Here is a 23,318-nt window from a genome sequence, read left to right as displayed (position 1 = left end):
AAAAAACAAAAAAACAAAAACAACAAAATCTACACATTAATTAAAGCCGCAAGTAAAATTGTAAACGTTTGAGTGGGAATAGACATATTGTAAAGTATTTTGTCATGTGCTTCAAGATTGGCTCTTCAGGAATATTTACTTGCATCTGGCATTTGCCAAAATTAGATGAATTAAAATGCATTAATGAATGCACTGGTAATAGAGACATTTATTAGTGTGGTGTATGACTTGCTTGATTTCCTCTATAGTTATATTCCACTGTCTTTTGGGTTTCAGGTTGTTGTTTGTTTTTTTTTTTTTTTAACTGTCCAAGTATGCCAGGTGCTGAGAGCTTTGTGTGCCTGAGCTGTGGGAGCAGATCAGTTGCTCCCAACCCCACCGTGCAGCTGGCTGGAATCCCAGCTTGGCTGTATTGTGTGCTTGTAGTCATACCAGAGCAATTCCAAGTTCAGAAGACACAAGGGTATAAATTGTGTTGTCTGCACTACTGCAGCACCATTATAGTGGGTTACATACCTGTGGTCTTCTGTTATAAAAAGTGTATCAAAGACTGTACTTAAAGTGAACACTGAAGGTCTAAATTAAGAAATGATGTCTTAAGGATGCCTCTTTAAAGTTTTAGTGCAGTGTAAGTTAACTTAGGGTTTTGAGTCTTAACCCACTGTTCCTTTGAGCATCAAATTTGGCTATAAAAATAGTAGGTAAGCTAATGATTGACTCTTAAACACAACTGTTCTCATATGTGGGTTTTAAAATAAGCCTTTTTCTCTACTGTTTCTGTCATATGTAAAGTGGTGGTTATGAAGACAGAAAAGGTATGTTACATATCCTGTAAATCCCCTGTAGCTAAGAAGAATAGTGGCAGTCCGTTGCCTTTTACATTGCTTACCTTCACAAATTTGTGATGATGCCACATCTGTGTGTGACTTCTGTGTTACTTCTCAGAAAACATTTGCTAAAGGTGATGATACCATTTCAGGGAACCCATCTCGGAACACAGCAGCTGTCTGAGCCCCCCTTTCCTTCAGGTTTCTCCATGCTTGGATTCCCCCTTTCCCAGTAGGTCAGCATCTCCTCTGTTATCTCAGGAAGGAGAGCCGGCCCTGGGCTCAGCTCTGTGTCTCTGTATTCCCACTGGTTGCCCCCAGTGGGAGTGAAGCTGTTTATAGGACCGGCAGAAGAAAGATGATTCACGTCTGTGTTCCCGTGGGAAACAGGGCGGTCAGGAAAGTGCTTAAAATAGTGTGGTGCTGAAGTTCTGAGAAGACAGATGGGGCTCAGGAAATGGCTGAAGAATTGTGAACAGGTGCCTATGAAGATAAGGCAGCCTGGTGCAATGCAGTTCTGCAGTGGGAGTTGTTTGTCCATGCTGACTACACCCGCATCATGGCAGCTCAGTGGTTGCTTGTTACAGACAAAGGTTCCTGGGCTTTTATCCCAAATAATACATGACAAAACGTGAACAAGAGCTGCTCCTATTCCAACTACCAAACAGGACAGAGCTGACATCGTCATTTTACTCTTTCACGGGACCAAATCTCACACTGTCTTCAGCTACAAAACTTCCTCTCACGAACTCTACAGAAGATGCATACATATTAATGAGCAACCAAAGAAGCTCAAGTAATAAAATGATGAAAAACTAGATTTAAGCTTGTCTTATTCACCAGGGTACATTAATCTACATAGCTGCCACTTGTGTGTTCTGTATCTCAGTTATGACTTAACTCATATCTTGAGTATTGTCAAGGCAACATTTCAGAGACTTGGTACTAAGCTGCTCGACATTTGAAATGATTTCAAATCATTTGATGTAATTTATTGGGGGTTGGAGCTAGTTGATCTTTGAGGCCTCTTCCAACCCAAGCCATTCTATGATTCTAATAGGTATTGTACACAAACAATGAGAGAAACAGATTCAGGAAGCTCAGCATGAGTACACAACTAGGAGCAGAATGATCCTTGGAGCATCTGTTGTGAAAGCTTGCTTGTGGATGTGCAGTGCTTAAGGAAAACTCCTTAAAAACAAGTTTTTTGTGGGCATAGCTTTAAGGTAATATTTGAGATGATTAAAATGGGGGAAAAAAAAAACAAAACAACTGATTGATCCCACCTCCAAATGGGATATCTATTGATTGAAAGAATATAAAAGCACTGCAGTTGAGAGTTGAATACGTACTTTTTCAGCTATCCAACTGAAAATATAACCAAAGTAATTAGGGAATGTTTCTTTCTTTTTTTCTTTTTTTTTTTTTTTGCCTGTGTCATTCTAAAATACAGTGAAAGAGGAGTGGTATGCCAAAATCAACAAGCTGAGAAAGACGGTAGATCAGCTCTTCTGTAAGAAGTTTGGTGAGCACAGTGTTGTTGTTTACTGTTGTGGTTTTGTATTTCTTGAAGGTTGCTCTCAATCATTTGTGTCATTGTCTTCATAAGTGGCACCTTTGATTATTCATAATCCTGGCAGCTGATTGGAGAAAAAAAAGTAGTATTACTCTATTGTGTATACAACTAGTTAAATTCTTAGTAAAAGAAGTTAAATGCAGTACCATTAAAATTTGAACATTTCTGGATTTTATGAATCTTATGAAGTTGACCATTTTATTTTAGAATTCTGGGTTAAAATATTATGTGTTGCTCTATAGTGGGTTTAAAACTTTGAATAAAACCACTGTATTATGCCCTAGTGAAGAAGCCCTTAATAATGTCTAGCAATGTGACTGCCATCACATCAACATAATGCAGTTTGTTCTTGATCTGCTGAGACCTGGAGTCTGTTGGATTCAGATATCCTGCACTGGACCAGCTTCCAAGGTCATGCTTGCAGTAATGTGGAGGTTTTGTAGCTTTGAATGAAGCTTGTTCTTAACAGAGAGAGATGGCAAACTGTCCAGTTAATGGATTTATTCTGTTCTAACAGCTGAGGCCTTGGGGAGCACTGAGCCTAAAGCTGTTCCATACCAGAAATTTGAGGTCCATTCTGCTGACCTGTACGTTGAAGGTCTGCCTGAGAACATTCCTTTTAGGAGTCCATCCTGGTATGGGATCCCTCGCCTCGAAAAAATAATTCAAGTGGGCAACAGAATAAAATTTGTAATCAAAAGGTAAACATTTGTTTTAGTGCCTCATCTTTTCTTTTTTTTTTTAAAGAGGGCAAACAAACAGCATTTATGTAATCAACCACTTGGTTTCATTCAGTCACAAAGCATTCAGTCTTCATTTGCCAAACAGACACGTGAAATATTCTGCATTTTAAACTGAGTATTTGCAACTTTGGACAAGTTTTCAAAAATATTTTGGTAGCGTGTTCACGAGTGTGAAATGCTCAACAGAAAGAGCCTAATTTTTCACTTAATGTTATAAAAAGCATGCATTACTTACGTTGTGTGAAGAATGGGTAGATGATCTGCTTTCTGTTTGCAGGCCAGAGCTGCTAACTCTCAGTTCACCTGAAGTTACTCAACCCGGGACAGACACACCAGGCAAGACAGGTGCTGTCTCTAAGGGGCATTGGTGTGACCTCAAGGGATTGGTGTGGAAACTAATTTGGATGGTTACAACATTTTTCAAGAAGTAATCTTTCCGTGATGCATGCCATGACGTGCTTTTTGTGAGGTTTGACCAGAATGCACTGATCACTATGAAAATAGAACTGTAGTGCAGTCCAGCTATCTTTGAGTAGCTAAAATGGATCGTATGCACAGCCCTGGAGAGCTGGAGTTGTTATCCTGGTCTGATGCAAAGTTCTGAAGTCCCTTAGCATTTCACAGCTAATTTTGTTGGGCTTTTCTTCAAGCCTCTGTTGTTAGGGAATTTTAATGACTTCTTGAAAGCACAAGTGCTTTTGAAATAGTTAATCTGGATTCTTTTCCTTAGTGTGATGATTTATTGTTATTTGCCTGAGACAGCAGGATGCTCTTTTCTTGCTACAGAAGTGTATAATCCAGATCCTTGTTTATTTATTTATTTTTAAAAGTGTTAATCTGCTTGTAGTAATAACACAGACTGAGATCCAGAGGGTCCTAGGTTTTTTCCCACACATTTCTCTGGATAATCAAGCTCTGGCTTGAAGAACCAATTGTATTGAGTTCTTTGCAGAGGGGAAAAAATCAGACTTGTAGAATCATAGAATGGCTTGGGATGGAGAGGACCTCAAGGACCATCTAGTTCCAGCCCCCCTCTTGTGGGCAGGGATGCTGAGTGCTGGATCAAGCACCAGACCAGGTTGCCCAAGGCATGATCCAGCTTGGCCTTGAGCACCTCCAGGGATGGGGCTCTGCACTCTCTGTCAAAAACTTACCCCTGACATCTAATCTAAATCTCCTCTCTTCTAGCTTTAAGCTCTTGCCCCTTTTCCTATCACTATCTACCTGTAGAAAAAGTTGATTTCACTCCTCTTTATGATCTCTCTTTAAATACTGGAATGCCATAAAGAGGCCTTCTCTACTCCAGGCTCAATAAGCCCAGCTCCCTCACGTTGTCTTTGTAAGAGAGTTGTTCCAGACTCTGATCATCTGTGTAGTCCTTCTCTGGACTCTCTCCAAAAGCTCAACAACTTTCCTGTGCTGGGGCCCCCAGGCCTGGATGCAGCATTCCAGATGGGGCCTCACGAAGGCAGGGCAAAGCAGAGGGGGATGAGTCCCCTCCTTGTCTGCTGGCACCCTTCTGCTGATGCAGCCCAGAGTACTCCTGGCCTTCCAGGCTGTGAGTGCATACTACTGGCTCATGTCAGCTTTTCCTCAAGCCCTTTTCTTCAGAGCTTCTCTCAAGGAGTTCTCCTCCCAGTCTGTGCATATATCCAGGCTTGCCCTGACCCAAGCCTGGTGTCCTGAGCAAACTTACTGCGAGTGCACTTGATTCCATCACCTATGCTATTGGTAAAGATGTTAAAGAATACTGGTCCTCATATGGGCTGCTGGGGGACACCGCTCCTGACCAGCCTCCACTTGGACATAGAGCTGTTGACAACAGCCCTCTGGCTGCAACCATCCAACCATTCCTTATCCACCAAATAGTCCAGCCTTCAAATCCATATCTCTTCAATTTAGAGATAAGGACGTGGTGTGGGACCATATCAAGCACCTTACACAAGTGCAAGTAGATGACATCTGTTGCATTTCTGTTTGTCCACCGATGCTGTTGCTGGATCATGGGAGGCTGCTAGATGGGTTGGGCACAGTCTGCTCTTAGAGAAGCTGTGCTCGCTTGCTCAGATCACTCCGTCATCTCACATCTGCCTTAACATCTCTTCTAGAAGGATCTGGCACTGTTTGCCAGAAAAGAAAGGCATTTTCTGGCTGCTAAGAGCATCATTTGTTCATCAAAGCTACCAATAGTCAGCACTCCTATATTGACTTCTTTGTGACAAAAAAAACAGGATTGAAGATGATTTTTTTTAAGCTAATAAAAATGTTCAGAAAAGCACTCCTTAAGTCCATGTCTTCTGTTGTAAAGGATGTTATACACTGGAATTAATTCTATCTTTGGAAACCCACTAGAATAATTCTTTCCTGCATCTGAAAGACATCCTGCTCTGAAAAACAAGTTCTCCCACTTCGGACAATTTTGAAATTTGTAACTACATTTGAAGAGATTTTCCACCATATAGAGAGAGTTCCATGTATCATTTAAGCTTCCATTAATAGTCATTATTTACTGCATGTCCTTGTCTACTCATGTGCTTGTCTACTCATTAGGTTGAGAAAAACGTGTTCAAATATATCTCCTTATCTGGAATTGAATAATGCTCTGTTTCTTGTTCTCAGCCAAAGAAGATTGGAACATCAGGATCACAAAGCTAAGAAAGCAAGTAGAAGAGATATTTAATATGAAATTTGGTAAGTGAAATGTTAAATTAACTCTTTTATAAAGCAGCTGCGTTTTAAAACTGTTCTGTAAAAGGTGTTTTCAATTCTACTGTACTTAAGTCATCAGAAATGTGCTAGGATGTATGGAAGTGTTGACTTATATACTGCCCACTGACTCATCCCAATAACTTACATTAATGACTCTATGACAACATACCAGCCTTTACTTTTTCCAACTGTATGGTGGGGAAGATAAGCGTATGGAAAGCTTTTGGATGTAAGAAGCTGCCAGAAGAAAATATTAGATACAAATATATAAGAGCTTAGATAAGAGATATTACCTGTGGCACAATGGACAAAGGCCTCATTTGTAAATATTCTCCATAAGATAATAGAAAATCAGTGTATATATTTCTCTTGGTTAGGTGGTTGTCTTTATTACCTCTGAGCAGAACAACTTCTGGAAACCGAGCTTCTTAAAATCACTTGAGTTAGAGTAGCTCCCATTCAAGTGCACAAACTATTGTTAATCTTCATTTGCAGCTTTAGCTCTGGGGCTTTCAGAGGCAGTGAAAGTTCCCTATCCTGTATTTGAATCAAACCCTGAGTACTTGTATGTGGAAGGCTTGCCAGAAGGAATTCCCTTCCGGAGTCCCACGTGGTTTGGGATTCCACGCCTGGAAAGAATTGTCCGCGGGAGCAACAAAATCAAATTTGTTGTTAAGAAGTAAGTTTGTAATTCAGTTACTTTCCCTCCTGATTTTGAAGTTGCTTGATTTTCTTCTCAGAAAACTAAGGGCTTAAATTCTAGCTAAGTGCTGCTTCCACGAAGCAGGAGATTTTTTCACCTCAATTGATCTCATAAAAGCGTGTAACTTCCTTAGGAATTTCAAGTGCATTATTTGTGTTTTGTGCATCATAGATCTAGGGAAAAAAAATGGCCCTGTACCTGGAAGCTTCATTTTGTTTTTCTTTCCTCATTTTTTTTGTTTGTTTATTAGAGTAGAATGTGTAGCTTTCTTTTCTGGCTTTTTCTGCTTATAGATCTAGAGTCACACATGCTTCTAGCAGAACCTTTTTGTGGAAAGGGAATGTTATTTACATCTGAATCTGACAGAATTCCTTGAAATTTGGGATATTTTGCTGTATTATTTTTCTTACATATGGAATTGAATTGTACTGTGTTTGATTTTTAGGCCTGAGCTTGTTGCCTCCTATTTGCCATCAAGGCTGGCTAGTCAATTAAACACTAAAGGTAAACAGTTAAGTATTATTTACTGCTGTAGATTCATAAGCGTTTGCTTTCTGCTTCCTTAGCAGACAGAGGTCTTTATGGTAGGAAAACATGGTGTTGCAAACAAACAAAGTCATTAAGGTGAACTAGCAGGGTAGCCTCTGAATCTACTAGTATTAAGAAAAATTGCTTGAATATATTTCTTTTTCTTTTTTTTCCTTTACTTAAGACTATTCCAGTAGAGAGTATACTATTTGCCCAAGTTCTACAACTTTTATTTTGCTGCTGTCTGGATTGTACAGTTTTTACAGTGTAAGCTGTACTTAGTACAGATACAGGTTAGTCTGCTGGACTTTTCAAAATGGAGTTTGGTTTTCTTGGTTAGCTGTGCAAGCTACACAGCATAGACTGTGCATTACAGCTTATAATATCTTGATTTCTAGCAGCAAATCCAAAGAGTTCGAAAAGGTTACAAAGTCCTGCAAGCAATTTACAGGTTCCAGAGATAGAAGTTACTGTTGAAGAAGGTAAGGAAGAAATATAGTAAAATATTCTTACCCTTTCCTGTTCTATTCTTGTAATTGTTTTACCCTGTTCTTTTAAGTTTTCATACTGTAGAATTTATTTCTGTCTGCACCTTGTGTAACAAACCCAGTATCATCTCAGGGCTGCAGATACATTTCAGTATAGAAGATTTTATTTTTCATTTCTGAATAACACTGGATTCTGTGCAATGATGGCTATGTAAAATGTGTGAGTTTGACAGTTTGCTTGAGACTTTTATTCCAAGCAGAGATGTGGGAACTGATGTAATCCTGAGCAGAGAAATGACAGATGTGAGCAATTGTGTCAAATGCTTACTTACGATCCTAGAAGAAATTCTGAAAGCTTTTTTTTTCAATTCCAGTCTTGATTCAGAAGTTAATCTTTCTCTGGTGATCAAGCTGGGTGTGTTGTTCTTCTGTATGATGTATGCTTCTGCTCTCTGCATGTCTATAAGTAACATCTTTCTTTACAGGTCCTAATAAAGCACAAGCAGCAGATGTTCAAACTAATTCTCAAACCAATGGGTCTGGTATGAGTTTCAAGCCAAGAGGAAGAGATTTTTCTTTTGGTAAATATTATGGGAATTAGCATGGATACATTCCATTCATATTAGTGTTGAAAAATCCGGTGGCTTCATATCAGAGAGATTTTGAATTCATTCACAAACTTCTTGTTGTCACATACAGCCAGTTCTCAGTCATCAATAGTAATATGCATCACAGAACCCCTGGATGATGTTTGAAGAATGCTCTTCAAATGCATTACAGGTCCATTAAGATCTTATTAACCTTCAGAATTAAACCTTTGAGACTTGTGCTGCTCTGTCATGTCACAGTGCTGCAGACTCTTGATGGATTTGCTGTCTGGTGCAGAGTGCCATGAGAGTGCTTTAACAGAGCTGAGGTCTTATGTTGTGCATAAGCTTAATAAGCCCTCAGTGAACCTGAAGTGTTGAGCCTCTCTGTGCAGATGTATGTGAGTGGTATGTAAGAGAAGGGCGAATCTGAACTATGGTTAGTAAGCCATGCTCTTAACAGAGCTGATTTTGTGAGACCTCTGTTTTGGACCTCTTCAGTGCTACCAATTCCATAAAACCAGTATAGTCAAGGCAAGCCTGGAAGTGACACAGTTGGGCATGTCACTGAATGCGTAAGAGCTTTCTGCTACTATTTGACAGTTGGCTCAGATGACTAATTGATTTTTGTATTTTTAATTTTAATTGATATCGTAAATTTGGATCACGATTGCATTAATTTTATGTAGTAACAGTGTTTTTCAGAGCTTTAGCAAAGTGAGGATTCTCATGGCTTTAGGTTTAGGCTGCAGCAGAACGTTTCAGGGCCATTTGCAGAATGAAAGCCATTTTGTTCTTTTTAATGTCACAGTAAATTGGTTATCAAGCATAAGAATTTATTAGGCGGCTTTAAAAATATTCTTCAAGGATTAATTCGCTGTGTGAGTGTTGATTTAATTGTTCTCATTTTCTCCCGGCAGAGGCATGGAATGCCAAAATTACTGACCTAAAGCAGAAAGTTGAAAATCTTTTTAATGAAAAATGTGGTAAGTTCATTGATTCCTTATCACTGAGGTGCCTTTCTAATGAACACACAGTTAGGTGTACGACAGATATGTTCACACATTTCTTCCTAAGGTCCTACACTCCTTGCATGTTGTAGGCATTCTCTCACTTGAGTTCATTCTCACATAGAGTAATTGCAGTTCTGTGTCACATTTCCTCTCATTATTTCTGTTTGGAAATGGAGAAGTTGTGGTTTGATTACTGCTTCTTTAATGACCCAGAGAAATGGTGATTCCACATCCTGCCACTCTTGTTAAGCGTTTCTCACTCTGATTATGAATGGGAGTTCGTTTGGCTGGAGCCTCTGCATGATAATGTGTGTTCTAGAGAGTCATGTGCCCAATCAATTCCTACTGTTTAATCTGAAGTCATTGTAAGAAGCTGAGTGGATATATATTCATTCATACGTATACATATTGAACCATCTCCTCCAATAATTGCAGTGAGACAGTCGTTACTCCTGCAGGTGACAGGAACAAGAACACCAGTGTCATCTGCCATTGGTGCAAACACAGAGACAAATATGTTGTGTATAACTGAGTGAAGTACAATAGCCTTGCATGCAGGCCAAGCCAGTCATAAGCTGTCTAATGTTTTCAACTGCTAATTATAATCTGGTTCACTGCTTGAGGAAGTGTTGGGTTGGTGATTGTTTTCCTTTTTGCTTACTCATAGCCATCACCAAGAAAAGCAAAACCTGGTGCTTCCACTTGGCCTAGTGTGTACGTGCCAGCTGTGCTAACCTGTTTATACCCGAGGTGTTCTCCTTTCTAGGAGCACAGCAGTTGTCTAGCTGGAGGATTATCGGCTCTGTTGTGTTTCAGGGGAAGCACTGGGGCTGAGTGAGCCAGTGAAGGTACCGTTTGCGTTGTTCGAATCCTTCCCGGAGGTTTTCTATGTGGAAGGCCTACCAGATGGAGTGCCGTTCCGACGACCTTCTACTTTTGGAATTCCGAGGCTAGAGAAGATTCTGAGAAACAAATCTAAGATAAAATTCATTATTAAAAAGTAAGAGTCTGACATGTGTCTGGTAATCCACTCCTTTAGAAATGAATTGTAGTACACTGAAGAATAAACTCTGTGATGCCGAGTTGCTGAATGACTCTCTCACCTGTCTAAAATACACACTGGGATATCTTAGTAAATGAGCAAATAATTAGAAAGCTCTTGTGGAGGTGGAGTGAGATGTAGTCATTTTCTTCTGCTCTGGAAAAGACTGACGACCTGTTTAGGGCTGAAGAACGAGTTCAGGTTCCTTAGCCCATTTCAGTGTTTGTATCAGTTGTTTTTTTCCTTCCAGTACCTGAAGAGGCCTACAGGAAGGCTGGGGAGGGACTTTTTATAAGGGCAGGTAGCGACAGGATAAGGGCCAATTTAAACTGGAAGAGGGTAGCTTCAGACTAGATATTAGGAAGAAATTCTTTACTATGAGGGGTGGTGAGGCACTGGTGCAGGTTGTGCAGTGAGGCTGTGGATGCCCCACCCCTGGAAGCATTCAAGGCCAGGCTGAGTGGGCTATGAACAAGCTGGTCTAGAGGGGAGGTGGAACGAAATGATCTTAAAGGTCCCTTCTAACCCCAATTATTCTATGATTCTGTGTAGTTCCTATTGCATGGGGCACTTAGGAGTTAGCCAGAGCAAAAGCTTAGTAGCAGTGTACTGAAGGCTGAAAAATGGTGTTGCATATGTTGGGGTGTTGTAAGAATTGGTTTTACTCATCTAGCATGGATTTAGATAGCCATGTGCCAGTGTGGAAACAAGCAAGGGAAGTGTGGAGGTCTCTGTCTGGCCGAGAGGATTATGGCGTTTATGGTATCAGGTAGTTCCTGTCGTTTGAAAAATAACCACTGGGATATGACATTTTCTTTAATGTTGCTGAAATAAATGTCATTGGATTGTTGCACAAGAAATGTTTAATCTCTTTGCAGGCCTGAGATGTTTGAGGCGGCGGTGAAGGAGAGTTCTGCTAGAAGTCCCCAGAGTGAGTTTTGCAACTGCTTAATGCCCTAGATAAGTCTGTTTCAAGGATTGAATGCAAATGAGGAACGCTGCTTGGTGTTGATGAATCCCTGAAAGATTCACTCTATGTTGTGGCTGGTAGTTTGGTCTTAAGATGTAGGGAAGTTGTTATCCAAGCTAAATTTGAGGTCCAGCCTGAAGTCCTGTGCCACTGGCCTGCATGCACAGCAGCTCTCTCTACTTTCCAAACTATTTGGAATATAGCTTTAGCAAGAGTGTATTAACACTCTGTGTTATCCTCAATAGAATATTCATGTCTGATAGAGTTTTACTGCCTTTCATCAAAATACAACAAGTGATGTACAATCCGTAGAAGTAATTCAGATCTTAGGTTAATTGCTGCTGATATGTAGCTCATGTTAAATGGGGAGTTCTCCACGGATGGTGTGCAGATAGCTGGTAGAAAATTATGCCAGCTGAGGCAGAACATGGATTAAATGTTTTGAGTCATTGTTAACTTTTATTCCGAGTCTGGACTGTGTGGCTCAAAATACAACTGCAGGGCAATTATTCTGTGAATGCATTTTGGAAACGAGATTGAGTGTGCTTTGAAAGCTTTGCAAATATCTGCTGTTTTGCCAGATTTCCTTTATATGTGACATTCAAGATGTGTGTTTCTCCACAGCTGTTTTTTAAATGAACTCTTTTATTTTCAGGAAAAATAATCCATCTAATACAGCCAATACAGCAAGCACTACAGCAAATACAGCAGTGAGCACAGCAGCGGGAGTTGAAGATCTTAACATCATTCAAGTAACTTTGCTAGGTGTGCATAATCTGATTTCACTTTGTACTCCTTGTATTGCAGTCTTCACAGTATTTGTTTCATCTGATATTTTCTTACAACCTGGACAGTTGACAGAAACACAGTACAGTCAAGAAAAAGCAACGTTTAGCATCTTGTTTTTCCAAGATGTTAAATGTTTTCTAACTTTTATGAGTATCTATTTGGTGATGAGTCTGGAATATTCTTGATCCAGCCCTCAGGTTGAGAAGTGTCCTTATTTTTCCGTTTTTTTTAACTCTTTAAATAAATTAAATATTGATTGCCAGCTTTCTTGACAAATTCAAGAGATCTGATCTTGGACTTCACTGATTAACCACGCAGGCTGAACTGTTTTCTCTTAAACAACACTGACTGCTTTCTCAAGCATGCATTACATTCATTAGAAAGGAGCTCCATTGCATGCTGTGGCTAATGATTCAATCTCACTTTGCTTTTACGTTTCCTCCACCATTATATGTACTATAAGCAAATGAATACAGTTTCGGTTTTCAGATGAAGCTTAAAAAGCCACCTCTAGGAAGTAGATCTTATGTTGTTCATGTAAATACAATTCTGTGGTACTGTCAAAAGTAGGAACAAAGACAAAGTCTATTTTCAAACTTCAGGGGAAAAAAGCCTACTTAATTCTCATACTTTTCTAACAATTTATTTCAGATGATGAAAGTGAACGACTTTCAAAGGTAGAGAAGGCCAGACAACTGAGAGAGCAAGTGAATGATCTCTTCAGCAGGAAGTTTGGTAAGTGCTTCTTACTTCCCCTTCTGACTTAGGTGTGAATGGAACTAGTGCTCATGGGGATGTTACTGAATCATCATTTCTGGCGTATATCATCACTGAAATGAAGTGGACAAATTTGAGAATTGTATATGAAAGTTGTGCTCTGGCTTCCAGAAGAATCTTTGATAATGCAAGTAGGTCATTGGGTATTTTGAACTAAGAAGTCTCAGCAGTACACATAGCTTTATGTTCTCCCACATCCTATTTCTTTCTGTGTATACATGGACAGAATATTTATTTTGCTTGCAAACCATGATTCATCTTGCAGCTCCATAGTCTCAAGCAATTTATACTTGAAATTAGAGTAATTTTCAAAATACAACTTCCAGTTTTCTTTATTTTACTGTGTAACTGCACTGTACAACAATAATCACCTGAATTTCTTTATCTGAAATTCCTTTGCTAGTGCTGTGTTGAAATGTTTTTTTGTGGGTGTTGGAGGAAATGCTTTATTTTCCTTCAGTTTGATATTTCTTTAGATAACCTATTCTTTAGAAGAAAGGGGATCTGTGTTCTTCATGTGGGAGCTGTCTGAGCGGGGTTTTAAACTAATGATCTTGCAGCAATGTTCATGAGTGCAATCCAGAACATCCACTTCTAACACTAATGATTTAATCATCAAGTAGATTTTCGTTTACAGATGTGATAGAAAGCTTGTATTTGCATTTAGTTTCTTAACTAAAACTGTGTTTTCTTTCTTCGGTGTGATCATAAATATGTGAACCTGAAAACAAACATGACCTCTCTCATTAAGGTGAAGCCATCGGTATGAATTTTCCCGTGAAAGTCCCATACAGAAAAATCACAATCAACCCTGGCTGCGTGGTGGTGGATGGGATGCCTCCTGGAGTGTCATTTAAAGCTCCCAGTTATCTGGAGATCAGCTCCATGAGGAAGATTTTGGAATCATCAGAGTTCATCAAATTTACTGTCATCCGGTATGGAGCTGCCGTGGATTAGATTGTATGAATGTGAGGACAGCCCTGTAGCTTGTAGAAATTCACATTGCGAGAAGAGAAGTCGCAGTGCCTCTTTCAGTAGTGGAAGATATGGCTCTTTGGGCTAGCAGTGTGTCAGATCAGATGAAGCCCAGATGTTGGTAGCAGTATGACAAAGGATGTATTGTTAATATTAAGGCAAGCTGTCTTCTGAGATGCTGTCTTACTCATTTTATGTACTGCAGTGCTGTGGGCTCTGCTGTCCTATTTATAAGATCAAGCCTGGAGACAGTACCCTGCTCCAAAACTTGACAATAGATAGTATGTTTGTGCTTGTTTTATTCCTAATGATTTTGAAATTTGTAACAAAATTCTTGTGTGGAGGTAAATTTTTTGATGTTTTTTTTCTAGTATTTTAAAACATATTTACAAAAAAATATTTACAGTTGCAGTATAAGTTAATTTTTGTATATGTGTATATGCACACACATCTATACAGAGTGTGTTTGTCTGCATGAAGCAGAATAGATAAAATACTGGAATCACACTCAGGAGGACTTCAGGAACCGAAAACAAATATTAAAGTTGCTGTAACTCATGAAATGACAGTCTGCTCCAAAGGTATCTGAAAGCTTTGGTCTCTATAGAGAGAGAGACACTTTTTAAATGTAACTTCAACTAAAGGTGTCTAAATTCTCAACCCTTGACCATTAAGCACCCAGGAGGTGCTATGATGGTACCTCCTGTTTTGTTCCACTTTCTGTTAGCAGTTGGTAGCAAAGCTCACAGCTTTTAGGTAAGGATGCCTCAAGAAGGAGATCCCACACAGTGTGTTTCAGAATGATGTGTTCTTTCTGTTTGTTGTTTTTTTTTTTACTAGACCATTTCCAGGACTTGTGATGAACAACCGTAAGTAATTTCTGTGACACTGATAGCAACTGTAATTTTGTAACTTACCAGGATCAGTTTTCTCCATGTTGACTTTGTGGAATGTGAAATGAACACGAGAACAGTGTGATCAGCGCCTAAAATTAGCATTAACTTTGATAAGAAAATGCAAGACATTCATTTTGTATTTTTCAGCTGCAGAGTCCCAAAGAGATTTAGGACCCTGAGTGTGCAACAGACTTTCATGGCAGTGTCTCTATTTTCGGTTTGAATCCATCATAGTAGCAGTTAATTAGCAGGAGTTAAGTTAATAAACAACTTTAGAGCAGCTGCAGAACCGTGTCCCAAGAAGAAGTCCTGCGTTCTGCTGAAGCTGTAACAGTTGAGAGAGGCAGAATGCAATTGCCAGTGTGTTGCATTGCATGTTACTCAAATTTGGTTCAAAAAAACAAGTCTTAGTATTTCCAATTGCTTGTAATTATTGTGACCTTATTTTTTAACATCTTATTTAAAGAAAAAGCAAGCAGCAAAACACTGTTGTTACAAGTGAACCCTTGTGTTGTATTCTTTCAGAGCCAATGTGGCCAAATAACCTGCTGTCAGTAGTTTGGCCTTACCCAGCCTCAGCCTTAGCATCCCAGTACTCATTCATTTGCATCAAGCCACACGTATAATATTCTGGCTGACGTACTGAGGTCTGTGAATGGCAAGGACAGAATGTTCTCAGGAAGGTATTGTAATTGGGAACTCATATTGAGCTGCTTACCAATCCTGGGCACACCTCCTTAGGTGGGCAGGAGATCCCTTTGTAGGAGGGAACACTTCAGGCAGATGAACATTGATGACGTTGCCAGAGGATTGAATTAGAAATGAAAGAATCTATTAAACTGTTTTCTCTCCAGCGTAGTTTTCAGTGTTTGTTGGGACTGATGCTGGCAAATTAACTGAGGAAAAACAGCAGATATGGGATCATCTGCCATTACCAGAGCAGGAAATTGGTCACTGAATGTGTGACTTTCCTTCAGTATCTTTGTCAGTTAATTCTGATCAGAAAGAACTGATACTGATATTGGAGTGAATTATTGTTAGTCTCTGAGCCTACTTGTAGATATGGAACATTCCTGCTCTGGGGAACATGAGAGAAATTACTAGGAAATTGTAGGTACTTGCAGGCAAGACAGGGAATGCTTTTTTCTGAAACAAAAAATATTGAACTGTGGCTCAGATAGTGACCTTGTAATGCAACAAGTTTCAGGATTTGCAGATATCAGAGGTAAAATTGCCCTTGTGTTACATGTGGGACCGTTTTTGTTGTAAAGTTAATGATGATCATGTCTGATCTTAGAGCTAATGGAGAAAACTGAAGCAGAAGCACCACCAGCAGCACCAGCAGCAGCAGCACCCACACTACCAGGTGATGCAGTGTGTCCTTGCAGAAGGGGTGGGATGTGGAGTTCTAGATGCTATTGGCAGATGATATCAGTAGCCATGCCCTGGGTATGCACTGCTTATGATGAGCTGTTATATTCTGACAGATGGTATGCAATGATGATGTTTATAGCCATTAAATATTAACACGTTAATAGAAAGAAGCATTGCTTCCTTCAAGCTATGTCACTGGCGTGTTCCTTAATCTGATTTTTGCAGATGAGGAGTGAGCTGAAAGGAAGGATCAGTAGAGGCAATATATAAAGGCAATTCCGTGTCTGTTTAATGATGTCTGCTTAACTCAGAGTGTGTGTCTGTGCCAGATGGATGTTCAGCCAAGTTAAGTTTGCCTGCAAAATGTGTAAGAACCCAGAAAAGGGTCTGGATGAAATTTCTATCCACTAAACAGCACTGAAAGCCCTGTTAGATTGTATCTGGACTGCGCTCACGTGGCCCTTCTTAATCTGAATTGAGAATTTTGTTCTGTGTGAAATCTGTATCTCAAGTTACTATTAGCCTTCTGCTATTGGCTGAACAGACTGCCACTCAGAGAAAGAGAGAGAAAACATTTATTAAACATTTCAAGAGTAAGGGGCACTTCTGTAGTAACAGAAGGGGAGCTGTTCCCTCCTCTGCTTCTGTTGGGAAAAGTTGGCAGGGAGAAAAACGTCTGTTTCTGTTGGGTGAACTCCGTCCTTAACTCACCCGCACTGTTGAAAAGGTTCTGTGGCTTTCCCAACAGCTGTCAGTCTCTAAGCCATCAACCCAGATTGTAGAAAAGGCATTATGGAAATAAAATGTGATTTTTGCCCTCTACTCTGCAGCTTCCCCCTCTCCACCAAAATACACGTGCTCACCACTGAGAACAAAAGTATCCAGAAGTGGTGTGATGTATGTTTGAAATCCAGACATATTTAAGTGGTTTGAATTAAGCTGATGCAAATCTGATACATTCTGTGCAGGTATGCATTGTTTTGCTGGAGCTCAGTGATGTGTGCCACAGTGACCCACACACCGAGGAGAATGTTAATGTGATACAGTGAACGTTTGGATGCTTTTTATATTTTACTATGAAATCAATAGCAAGCTACAGATCTTTGTCTCAGAAATACTTATGTGATTCTAAGAGGGGAAAAAATGAGACTTTTTTTTCTTCTTATTTCAGAGAAAACTTAATTTTCCTAACTTTTACTGAGACACTTACCTATTTCATACCCTGGAAACGACACGGATATTCATTTGACTTTTATTTTTTGTTTGTTTTTCATTTAAGAGCCAGCTGAACCAAGGCAAACAGAGCTATCTTCAGGAGGTGAGTGTTTGTCTTCAGCTATATCAAAAAATACTTTAAAGTCATAAAATCACAGAATGGCCTGGGTTGAAAAGGACCACAGTACTCATCCACTTCCAAGCCCCTGCTGTGTGCAGGTCACCATCCAGCAGCCCAGGCTGCCCAGAGCCACATCCAGCCTGGCCTTGAATGCCTCCAGTTGGGCATCCACAGCCTCCTTGGGCAACCTGTTCCAGTGCCTCACCACCCTCTGGGTGAAAAACTTCCTCCTAAAGTCATTTTGAACAAAGCTGCATCTTTCTTTTCAAAGAAGACTCGTCAATTTAAACAACAAAACGAGGCATTTATTGGACATCTGTTTTAATATTGTGCTGCATCACATGGAAGATACTCTGCAGCAGAAGTTATTATTTAGATAATTTGTACAAAAGAGTTTTATGAATTGCTGTTTTTGGTGGGTGAGTCATGACTATATATAGGCTTTGAGGGATTGCTCATATCCTGAGTGAGCATCTAGTTATTCCATGCAGTCGTTTTGACAACTTATGCAAGTGAACGATTGCCATCATCAGAAAATTTGAATGCTGTATTGGCCTGAGCTTATTCACAGGGTTTGTTGAGGGGAGTTGTGAAGCTCTGGAACAAAAAGAAGTGTGGAGAGCAGTGCTGCCACATGGCCAGCAGCACCGGAATGGACGTGGCTGTGCAGCACCGCTTTGCATCTTAGAGCTCACAACTTGAGTTTGTTCTCTAATCCTGCTTGAACTCTCTGAAAGAGAGAGCTGCAAACTGCAGCACTTCTGTTCTTCTGTGTCCTTTCCTGGGGAGATGTCCTTTCTAATTTCCATTGCTCATGGTTTCTGAAGGCTGAAACATCAAATGTCTTTGTGCTGCCAAAACGGTGTGGGATCACTGAAACTGTTAGGTGGAGTGGGACAGTTCCTGAATCTTTAAAGGGGAGTCTTTTAAAGTGATTCTTTTGAAGAAATAGACAAATGTGTTTTTGAATTTGTCATCCAAAGCTGCAGTCGGGTCCAGCTATCAGAGAAATGATGTTGAGAAAAGGTGTGTTGCTGCTGAAGTGCACACGGTCCCATCAGAACTAGGCTGGGAGGGATCAAGCATCATGTGCTGAGACAGCCTAGCTTTGCTATGATGAATTACTCTAGCCCTGAACCTTGCAAACAGCTTCAGTAAAAAACCAATTTCCTTTCAACATCATACTCTCTGTTTATAAAAAGAACAAAATCAGGCTCCAGGACATATAGGCAGTGCTATAAAGACATGAGATTGCTTTGATTTACCTCCCAGCATCCCTATGAACAAGAAGAGCAAAGATTTTCTAATGAAGTCTCTTGGAAATGAAAAATATTGTATGAAAAGTTGATGAATGCTTTAGCCAACAAGATCAAATTTCTCTCTCTTTTTTTTTTTAACATCTAATAATGCCTTCCTGTGTGATACTGTGCATTGGAGAAGAAAAATTAGCTAAGGTCAAAATTCATTTTGCATGGATTGAAATATAATAATGCAGAAATGGTCTGTATGTGGTTGTGGAGAACAGTGGTCTTACAGATGAAAATAAAATCTGAGAAATGGCCAGTGCTATGAAAACAAGCTTGTGCAATGAATGTTAATTTGTTAACCAGAAGGCATGACTTGAGCACAAGGGTGTGTGGTCAGATGTTGTTTGCTGGCTTTGGAAGACATTCAGTTCATTCATTTGTTCATTGCATTTGTCCTTTTTCAACAGATGTTACAGAAACAGAAGAAAGTTGTCAAATAAAGCAAGAACCTGGCCCAACGTGGTAGAGCTCATCCCTACTGCGGTAATTGTGGTTCTTGGAGTTAGTGCGTGTCAAGGAGTAAACACTGGTCAAGGAATAATGCTTTTACAATGTAGGGTGGGGAGAAGAGGGCAAAGATTGAATGCCAGAAGGTGCCAGTCCTTTGCTTGACTTTGGAATTATTTTGTCTTAGTTCTCTTCTGTGCAGAATGTTCTCACTGCCTTACCAGAATACAACGTAAAGTGTACTGTGTTCAGATTTGTGAGGGAGTCGTTCCAAGGGAGATCTGGGCTGTATCATAGTCTGTGAATAAAAATAGGAGATGGTAATTACGTACCTCAGGGGGAAATCATGTTTGTGAAGAGCTCTGACGTGGTTGGTGAAAGAGCGTGTTTATTCTTGGTAAGGTTTATACTGTTTCCAAATTGTACTTGGGCAGGAGAGCTCTTCACTAAGATTGAAATATTGCCTAAGCCTGAGACACTGGCCAAAAACTTAGCTTTTGATGACATTAGCATTTTGATGACAAACTGACTTCTTTCAGAACCGTTGTGTTCATCACAGAGGAGATGATTCTGTATGCTATTCCAACCTGAGGGCACAGGCCAGTGATCAGCAACTCCAAGCTCTGGCTGGTCACCATTACTTTCTGCTGGCCTAAGCAGATGTGCCTGCCAGAGTAGTTTGCCAGCTCCCAAGGAGCAGTGGCTGGAGGAGCCTGGGGATTTCACTCTTGGCAGCATCTGGATTTTTGGAGACAAGGACAGCCAAAGCCATGGCCCTCTGTCAATGCAGCATGAACACTGACTGATGGAGAAAATGATGTGCCCTAACTGATGTTATGCATCTGTTGTTGGTGGTTCTAACACTCACGTGAAGGTTGTGTATGTAAGAGCATCCCAGCTGATGGGTTTCACCTTGGAGAACGTAGGTTTGTTCTCTTGCCAACGCTTTTCCACTTTCCTTGGGATATGAAACAAGCTTTGTGGGCACCCGGGCACAAATTAGCCCTGTGAAGCACTCCCAGCACATCTCAAGGCTCTGACAAAAGGGATAAAAGTCACACAGAGAAGTGGCAGAACCCACTTCCTTGGTGGATGTTAAGATCTGTCAACACCAGGGCTAAGCTGTTGTGAGCTGCAGTCCTTTGGGAGCGAGGCTGGAGCCTCTTGCAGACAGCATTTCTGTAATTCTGTAACATCTGCTCCATCCCTGTGTGGCAGTGGCATGGTACAGGCCTTGCTCCAGAGCTGCAGTGGTCCTTGTGTTCTTTGCAAAGGGCTAGCTAAAGAATGTGTATTAAAGCGAATATTCCATCTAAATTGATACAGGAAGCACTCAAGCACACATGTAATCCCACTGATGAAGAGCAGTGTTCACCTTCCATGTGGTCTTTAATTCTAGGCCTGAAGAACTCAAAGCAGTGAAGCCTACAAGTATTTGTAGTTCATCATAGATCAGCAATGAAACTAATTCACTTTTGTTTTACTTCTGTCTAGCCAGAAGCACCCAGAGCTGAGAGGAGCTTGCCGGGACTGTGCTGAGCTGTGTAATATAACTGTATAAGAGAAGTACCTTCTATACAAACCCTTTTGTACTTTGAGATAGAAATGTCTACTTTTTCAGCAGTTCTGTGAATTGACTTAATGTGAAGAATGACTGCAGATTTGAAATGGCTGGTTTTGCTCTGGAATATATTATAAGGACTAAATTTGTTGCAGCAATACTGGGGAGATGATAAGGATTCAAATGAACGGGGACTTAACGGAGGCCATCTACATTTCCCAGTAAAGCTGAATTCCACTGTGCCTGAATATATCTCAGCTTCTGTAATGAAGAAACAGTGCAAGTAGTTCAGTTTGTTAGTTTTACTTTGGAGAAAACAGATCACTGACTTTTTTTGTTCTTACTCCTTTCATGGCTGATTGGTCAATAGTATGTGTATATTTGCACTAATTTTTCCTACATCTGCCACAACTCTCATGTTTTTTGTAGAATCATAGAATCGTAGAATCACAAGGTTGGAAACGACCTATAAGATCATCTAGTCCAACCATCTTCTCATTACCACTGCTACCACAAGCTACTAAAGAATAAATAAATAAAAGGTAAATAAATAAAAAATAAAAGGTAAGCTGGTTCACTTGACTGTTAGTATGCATTGATGAGATGGACAGTATATCAGTTTGTGGACTTGTAGCCCATTTAAATTTAACCCTTTTATAGTTTGCTCCATTAATTGAAAGTAATAAGTGCATGTTTTATCAGAGTATCACGTGGAATTTGTATGATGGGTCTGCTCTGGCAGCCCTAATTTAGACAAAACTCAATGGACCTGAGTGAGTTTTTCTCCTGCAGGCTGTGGGTAATGTCCTGCGTTCATCCAGAACTACCTACAGAATCCTGCACCACAAGCTGCTGTAAAAACTTAAGCTGTGTCAAAACTTAAATCTCCCATAGTCCTGTTTATGCCCCACATCATGTGAGAGTCTCATGTATTCATTTCTTGAAGTTTCACAACCCGTGAGAGTTGTAAAATCCTGACAATAAGAGGTTGGGATGACTGCATTATCCACAAATGCTCAACCTTATTCCCTCATTAAGAAATAAAGATATTTCTGATGGGTCTTTTTGTGACTGTCCATGTATGTTCATATAGCAGTAACTTTGTAGGCAGGTAGAATATCTACAGCATGGATACTACAGTGAAGAACTGAGTTCCTGTCACACCCTTTGGACAAGGAAAGCAGTGCTGAGTGGTGCATCTTCAAGGACAACTTTGAAGATTTGGTGCAGTTGGGTGTAGTGTCTGTCCTGAGGAACATCAACAGGAGGATCTCTGCAGACAGGTTCAGAGCAGCACATGCTCTCAATGTAAGGCAGGGAGAGGGCTGTAGCTCGTGTGCTGGCATGATTGCTCCATATAGGTCTAAGTGCTCCTGCTTTATGATGTTTGGAGGCACTGTAAGTATCTGGTTGTCGTCGTGGTGGCAGTAGGGGCAGGGATAGCTCTGTGCTGAACCGTTTTCAAAGTGCTGACAGCAGGTGATGGATGCAGTGCTGCCTTGTGTCAGCCCCACATCAGTGAGCCCAATGGATTTTTTTACATGGTGACACTCACTTATGTGGGGACTCTCCCAGCTCACAGCCACTGACATATTTCACTTCAATGGATCTCTATAATTAAGTTGTTACAGAATGACAGCCAGTTTCACAATTGCTGCCAAAACTTTTTAGGGTGGGGAAATGAGTTAACACAGCTTTTCATGCTTCCCTTTTTGAGAAAGCAGAAGGGAAGGCCATCCCTCCTTCACTGTCATTGCCCTTAGGGCAGCACTCCTTGCACGTCAGTCCTGTAGGGCTCTGTTGCTCATATGGAGTTGGTGCTAACATGAGTTGAGTGGGGCATTATAATGAACTGTAAAAATGGCATGACATGACTGCCTGGCGCGGATGTCCTGTAAATGTATCACACTCGGGTGTATGAGAGCTTGAAAAAATGAAGTGAAAACTGATGACAGTGGTTTTACTGGAAATGCTGAAGGCTGGGATTGGGTCCATCCCTATGGCAGATCTCATTAGTGTTGGGGTGCACATCAGCAGTCGGCACTCATGGCTCTTTTGATGGTCTCGGGCATTTTGAGTTAAAAGCAGTAGGGATAAATTAAACTGACAAAATAATTGCACTGATTTTATACCTTCCAAATACCGATTTTATATTGAAAATGATCTATACATATAGTAGGCAGCAGACTTTTAAGGTGTTGACCATGTATGAAAATCTGATTCATTTCTGAACTAGTAATACATAAGGTGTTCCACTCTTTGGGCACTGAGTGATAGTGCCCTAAAAAGCCTTGGCTGTACGGATAAATGAGGAAATAAATACGATTGTAACACCTTACCAGAGCTTTGAATGTTTTCTTTCTTCCAGCAGAGAACCCTGGGGGTGATGAAGTGCCAGAGGAGTATCTGTCAGAACACACAGCCTGTTCTGCTCTCCTTAAGAGCAGTTTGGTTGCAGGCAGTGTAGGACACCCTCAGGTAGGCACCCTGATCTCACTGCAGCAATGACTGGGTGTCAGGGGAGGTCCAGCACAGTCTTTTGGTGCTGGTTGTGGGTGCAATGCCATAGAAAGGGAGACGGTCCATTCTCCCAAGGAGCTTCAGACATTCAGTGCTTCCTCTTCGGTGCCCTTCTTGACCATACAAACCCCATCAGCTGAAGTTGTGCTT

General features: G+C 40.5%; 1 protein-coding gene across 1 annotated transcript; it reads left to right on the top strand.

Annotated features, from left to right (window-relative positions):
• Positions 1-2,273: 2,273 nt before the first annotated feature.
• Positions 2,274-22,986, top strand: LOC100539727 (general transcription factor II-I; the record flags this gene model as incomplete). Its single annotated transcript, XM_019621839.2, has 19 exons — positions 2,274-2,352; positions 2,921-3,104; positions 3,424-3,491; positions 5,766-5,837; positions 6,351-6,534; positions 7,004-7,062; positions 7,485-7,568; positions 8,060-8,155; positions 9,082-9,147; positions 9,991-10,174; positions 11,095-11,151; positions 11,842-11,951; positions 12,627-12,710; positions 13,504-13,687; positions 14,568-14,596; positions 15,921-15,989; positions 17,277-17,315; positions 19,048-19,123; positions 20,582-22,986. Coding segments are annotated over 18 exons (1,707 nt in total), but the record flags the coding sequence as incomplete, so codon positions are not given.
• Positions 22,987-23,318: the final 332 nt, after the last annotated feature.

Source organism: Meleagris gallopavo, chromosome 21, assembly GCF_000146605.3.
Source record: "Meleagris gallopavo isolate NT-WF06-2002-E0010 breed Aviagen turkey brand Nicholas breeding stock chromosome 21, Turkey_5.1, whole genome shotgun sequence".
NCBI lineage: Eukaryota > Metazoa > Chordata > Aves > Galliformes > Phasianidae > Meleagris > Meleagris gallopavo.
The sequence above is the reverse complement of the archived record's forward strand: the minus strand, read 5'-3'. Positions and strand labels throughout refer to the sequence as shown.